We start from the raw sequence: 5,601 nt of genomic DNA, 5'->3' as shown, positions 1-5,601 counted from the left end.
TCAGCGGCGATCCAGTGCATACAGGTGCAGCATGCCACAACCCTAAGTATAGCCGTGCTGGCGCACCATGCTCCACCACGGAAACCGCTCCGCCGCCGTCAGATCCAGCAGTCCAGGCGGGGCACCGTCCATTTTTTAAGTTTTTTTTGAGCAATATTTTTTAAGTTTTTCTAGGGGTAAGTCTATTTTTAAGGGTTTTTTAGGGGTATGTCCATGGGCCACGGCGCGGTCGGCCTCGTGGTCTTTGTGAGGGACTTGATCAAGTTGGGCCTGTGAGCCCACGAACAGTAGACACAAACAAACCCATCTCGTCCAAGGTCAAAAACAAAAAAACCGTCTCGTCCTTTCTTCCTCATTTTTACCTAAAAAAAAGTCCTTTCTTCCTCACGGAGGCCGCCGCCGGCGGCGAAACCCGTGGGCACACAGAGCAGCAGCGACGGCGTCACCCCCCCAACCCTCACTCCCCCTCCCCGCTGGTATTTATCTTCCTTGCTGACGAGAGCTAATTCGATGGTGGTTGTGTGCAGGATTTCCTCGTCCGCCTGAAGATGCTGGCTCCGAAGCGGTCGGAGACGGCCGTCCACGCTAACCTCGCCGACGCGCTCGATCTGCGCATGCTGCGGGATCTCGGTACATACTTTGACTACTTCCATCTATCGAAATTGGCATGGTTCGAAAAAAAAAAGGAATTGGCATGGCATGCTAGACTCTTAATTTGACTCACTCCGGCTAAACGACCCCTGTAGCATTATGCTAATATGCTCACAATAAATGGAGAAACATTTGTGCTAATGGTATGCTGGTGAATGCTTAAAACCAGTTAATTAGTAAATCGCCAATAGGGAGTCCAGTGCTGGCTTTGAGGGGGTTGTTAACTTGTTATCTGCAGCATCTCCGTCCTGAACTGTATCATTATATGTCTTGCGATCTGCTGGTTACTGGCTCAATGCCAAGGGCTGATGTTAGATTTTTGGTGGTAAAGCAACTATTTTATTTATGTGCCCTTGCAGCCGTGTCATAGGATTATAGAACATTCAACTATCTATTATTCTCAATGCTCTGAATTTTATGTGAGAAAGAGACAGATTTGGAGAAAACTTTTGAATAACATACATTTTTTGCTGGCCTCTACAGTCCTCACATGAACTGAAATATTGGCAACATACTCCAATAGTCGATCGTCTTCCATGATCGGGCGTCTTGCCTAATATTCAAATTGGTAGCTATTCAGTTCTGGGGCTGGCAATCTCTTTGCTGAATATGCTTTGTGCTTTCCAGGTTTTTTTGCTGGAAAGTTTCAAACGACGAATAAAAGAAATCGCAGTTTATCCAACACCATTCTTGATAGACTTGCAATATCAGGGGATACTGATGCGGATGGTGGTCAGGCCACTGATTACGAGTCGAAGGACTAGTCGAGACTAGTCGATGGACTAGTCTATGAGTCGCAACTGTGGTGTCGACTGCAAATCTCGTGTAGACTAATTCGATGAGTCGAGCGGTCGAGAGACTAGTCTAGACTAGTCGTGTACATTAAGTCGAACGACTCAATCTTTTTTCGAGGGGATAAGAGAGGCACTCGGCCCGCGAGCCCTACAGAGGGAAATTTTATGGCTAGGTTTCAGTTTCGCTCCAGAGAGAGCTTCCCACTCCTCTGGAGCTCCCCCTTTTCACTCGTTCTGCTGTCCAGATCCAGCCCTATCTCTGCTGGTTCCTGGGCTGGTTCATCTGCTCCTGGATCCTCCCTTTGCAAGTAATTTCTCCCTTCTCTTATCCTCATATGGTTCCTATATTGCTTGTTCCTTGGCTGGTTCCTCTACTGTTGGTTCCTGGTTTAGGTTTGCTTGTTTCAATTCAACATCCTTAGGTTTGAGCAGAGCTAGAGTTACAATGTCTACAACACCAGAGATATCTCAAACAGTGTGCTCAGCAGCCGCTTTAGCTCAAGCTGCTGAGGATTATGATCCATCAAAGGATCCTGGGAGGAAGCCAACTAGGACCAAGGACCCAGCATATGTTAGTATGCCTTTTGGCCTAATCTGTAGGACAAATTGACAATCCAGTGTGTTTTGTGTGGCAAAAACGTGTCTTCTATAGTGCTAAGGATGAAGAAGCACCTTGGTGTGGGGGTTACACAGTGGTGTTAATGTGTCTGAAAGCAACCGATGAAATCAGGAAAGAGATGCATTCGTACATGCAGACTAACTCAACCAAGTTCAAAGCCATGCATTCATTTGTATTGTATACTGTACTTGTATACTTATATAATGTAATACTGCATACTACTACTAGGTATTACTAGTAGTTATGTACTGTAAGTTCAGTGCTACAGTACCATGTCGACTAGTCTTGCACTAGTCTAGACTAGTCACGATTAGTTTATGAGTCTCAACCTTGGAACGACTCGACGACTCTTCGACTCGTAAACATTGGGTCAGGCACACTTAATATAATCCAACAGAAAATAGTTTTAAGAAAAAGCGGAAGTATATGCAAGACAGTAAAGTCTTACTTCTCGTGTTTCTTAGGAGTGACAGGTCATTTTGTCAAAGTATACTTATGCTTCACCCTAGTTCAACGTTTATAAACAAATCCATCTTATGCTGGCATTTGTCTGTTTCCTAAATAATTTACACTTTTCTAGAGGTTGGTTCTGGTGCAACTATTATCAAGCATGTGTGTGCTAGTTGCATTAAGAGGTTGCCCAAAGTCATAAGAAAAGGAAAATGCTCAGAGGAGGTACCAAGTAGCATTGGGCATTGATTGCTATGATATTCTTAGTTCTTACCACTAGAATACAAGTGATGTAGTGCAACGCCCAGAGCTATTCTTGAGCAAGACCATTGAAGCTGCTGCTGGTGTAGATTTTATGAAGCTTCTTGTTATTGTAGCATACCTTTCCACCTTCTTTGCCCACGACAAAAACAAGTCGAGACTTGTTCCCACAATTAGCAGGCAATGTTTTTGCAAGGGATGTATTTAACCAAGTTTTATACATGTTAATGAGATGATATTTTGCATGCACCATCTTCTGCAGCACACATGGATTGGTGTCTTCTTTACTTGCACCCAGCTCATGACTTGCTGTTCTGGCTTTAGGAATTTATTCCTCAGAGCTCATAGCTTTGACTTTGAGAGGAAATTGTTTGAGGTCTGGGAATGTCGACAGGTCTGGCTGGCAATGTGCTACCAAGTCAATACCAACTAAAACTTGCCAATGTTTTCTGAGTTAAAGCCTGAAAGTCAAAACATTAAGACGCAACAAGTTGGATTATTCCATCATTTATCATGGAGGCAGCAATGACAAGTTGCTGACAGAACGTGGAGGGCAGCAACTAGTCTAGCTAGTACAAAGCCTATATATACATTTAACTTGGATAGGAACCGCAGCAGCACTTCAGCAACAGCAACCCAGCACAGCTATTTGCAGATGGTGATACAAGCCTCTCAACCGTCCTCCGCGGTGAGTGTGTGCAAGAGTCAGCTGTACAGGGGCCGACCTTGGTGGTAACATTGAGGACACTGGTTTTGGTTTGTCTTGCAAAAATGGTCTAACTGTAACTTTTGTACAGGATCCAACAGATGCCAGGGGCGAACCTGCCTCTCAGCCTGAAAAGTCAAAGGTTGAGGAGGAGTTGAAGAAAGCAGCTACACATCGGTCTCGGCCTAGCTGCTATTATTACTATTACTTCAATGAAGGAGATCCTCAGAATTATTCTGATGATTTGGAGATGGAACAAGGACTATTACCTGTTGTTATGTTCCCAGATAAACAGGTTCAGGTCGAGGAGTGGAAGATAGAAGCACAACAGTTTGAGACTGATTTTGGCGAGATGGAAATGAAGATTCATAGGTTCCCTGCAAGCATGCGGAGCCTTGGACGGCGTTATATCCTCCCAATGGCTGTGAGCATCGGTCTTTACCACCATGGCTCAAGTAGCCTGCATGAGATGGAGAAGGTGAAGCGTGTGGCTACACACCACTTCATCAGTTACTCAGGCCGCTCATTTGAGGAGATGTATGCGGCGGTCTTCTCCGTCATAGGTGCTGCCCGCAGCTTCTACGACACAAAGGATTCCAAGGTCGACGTAGGAGATGCTGAATTTGCGGACATGATGTTCATCGATGGTTGCTTCTTGCTGCAGTATATGCTTATGTGTACCGGCCTTGGCAAGCTGCCTCCGTCATTATTGTCTTGCTTCAAGTCCAACGAGGCTTGCATCATCAATGACATAATGCTGCTCGAGAATCAACTTCCCTGGATGGTGGTCAACATCCTAAGGACGTTCAGGTCCGTGCCTGTGGAGGAGTTTATCGGTAAGATGGGACCCACACTCCAAATCCGTGGGGACATGCACAGGAGACCAGTTGTGATGGATGCTTGCTACATGCCGCCACATCTTCTTGGCATCCTCCTGTTCTACAAAGCCGGAGGCATAAATAATAATGTGCCCCTGTCTGTTCCAGATGGTTTTAGATCCATGTCAAAGAGTATTAGCGCCATTGAGCTTGCAGAGATTGGCATTAAGCTCACAGCCGGCAAGACGACAAAGTTCATGGACACGGGCATCAAGAAAATATTCCTCTCTGCCGAGATCTTCCTGGCGCCTCTGTTGCTGGACGACATAAGGTCCTGCTGGCTTGTCAACATGGCGGCTTTCGAGGTATGCCTGGGCATGGCAGCTGGTGCTCATCAAAGTACAGCAGTCGTCTGCTCCTACCTTGCTGTCCTCGCCATGCTCATGGATCGGGAGGAGGACGTGCACGAGCTGCGATCCAAGCGCCTGGTGCAGGGAGAATTCACCAACAAAGAGACGCTTGACTTCTTCAAGATGCTTGTCAAGTGCATAAGTGGCGGCCCCCTCTACATTCAAATCATGGAGGAGGTTGAGGCCTACAAGCTCAACAGGTGGATGTGGATCAAGGTGCACCAGTTCGTCTACAAAAACTTCAAAGCAATCGTCACGGTGCTCTCCATCACTGGTGTTCTTGTGGGCATCTTCAAGGCTATCCTCTCTCTCAAGAGACACTAGCTTAATTTACATGTCTTCGATCTTTCCGTTGATTTTGTACCATATATTACATACTTCTCTGTATATACTATTACTATGTAACTAAATCATGGATGTAGCTGGATCAGTAGCATCCAAAGACTGGTCATTATCTAGCCACAAGATCAATATACTCATATTGCGCACAGGTATCTTAAGAGCTGATCAATGGCTAAGATGAACTGTGAATTAGTATTGTGAACGGGTCATGGTCGTCTTTGATTAAAGAACAAACAATATCACATAATTAACCAGATTTTAATACCTCTAATAGTATAACGCCCGTGCGTTGCCACGGGCTCTTCAAAATTTATAATCAGTATCTTTCATTTATCATCCCCTCATATTGGGTGATTATGGGGTGCTCTAATTAGAAACACAACAATCAAATATTAGGAAATTTCACCGAACGAACAACAACGAATAATACGATATCTATCAAACGAATAAAATGAGGTCATATTTTTGGTCCGTCATGCACTTCTGTTGAAAAGTGCCTATCCCTTTTAGAATCAACCCACTGTTTGCTCGCACGCAAAAAAATACATCT

At 45.0% G+C, this 5,601-nt stretch overlaps 1 protein-coding gene across 1 annotated transcript; it reads left to right on the top strand.

Moving 5' to 3' along the window:
• Window positions 1-389: 389 nt before the first annotated feature.
• Window positions 390-5,053, top strand: LOC125506599. Its single transcript, XM_048671392.1, has 3 exons — window positions 390-630; window positions 3,038-3,463; window positions 3,573-5,053. Exons 2-3 carry the CDS (start codon window positions 3,431-3,433, stop codon window positions 5,031-5,033), a joined length of 1,494 nt encoding a protein of 497 aa, XP_048527349.1. The 5' UTR covers window positions 390-630; window positions 3,038-3,430; the 3' UTR covers window positions 5,034-5,053.
• The last annotated feature ends 548 nt before the right edge of the window (window positions 5,054-5,601 follow it).

The sequence above is a fragment of the Triticum urartu genome, chromosome 5 (assembly GCF_003073215.2).
Source record: "Triticum urartu cultivar G1812 chromosome 5, Tu2.1, whole genome shotgun sequence".
NCBI classification, from domain to species: Eukaryota; Viridiplantae; Streptophyta; class Magnoliopsida; order Poales; family Poaceae; genus Triticum; species Triticum urartu.
The sequence above is the reverse complement of the archived record's forward strand: the minus strand, read 5'-3'. Positions and strand labels throughout refer to the sequence as shown.

Excerpts from the sequence above, each read along its gene's own strand:
- LOC125506599 (XM_048671392.1), top strand. The coding sequence starts at position 3,431 with ATGGTGATACAAGCCTCTCAACCGTCCTCCGCG. Across the intron at positions 3,464-3,572 it reads CCTCTCAACCGTCCTCCGCG|GATCCAACAGATGCCAGGGG; the intron begins GTGAGTGTGTGC and ends ACTTTTGTACAG.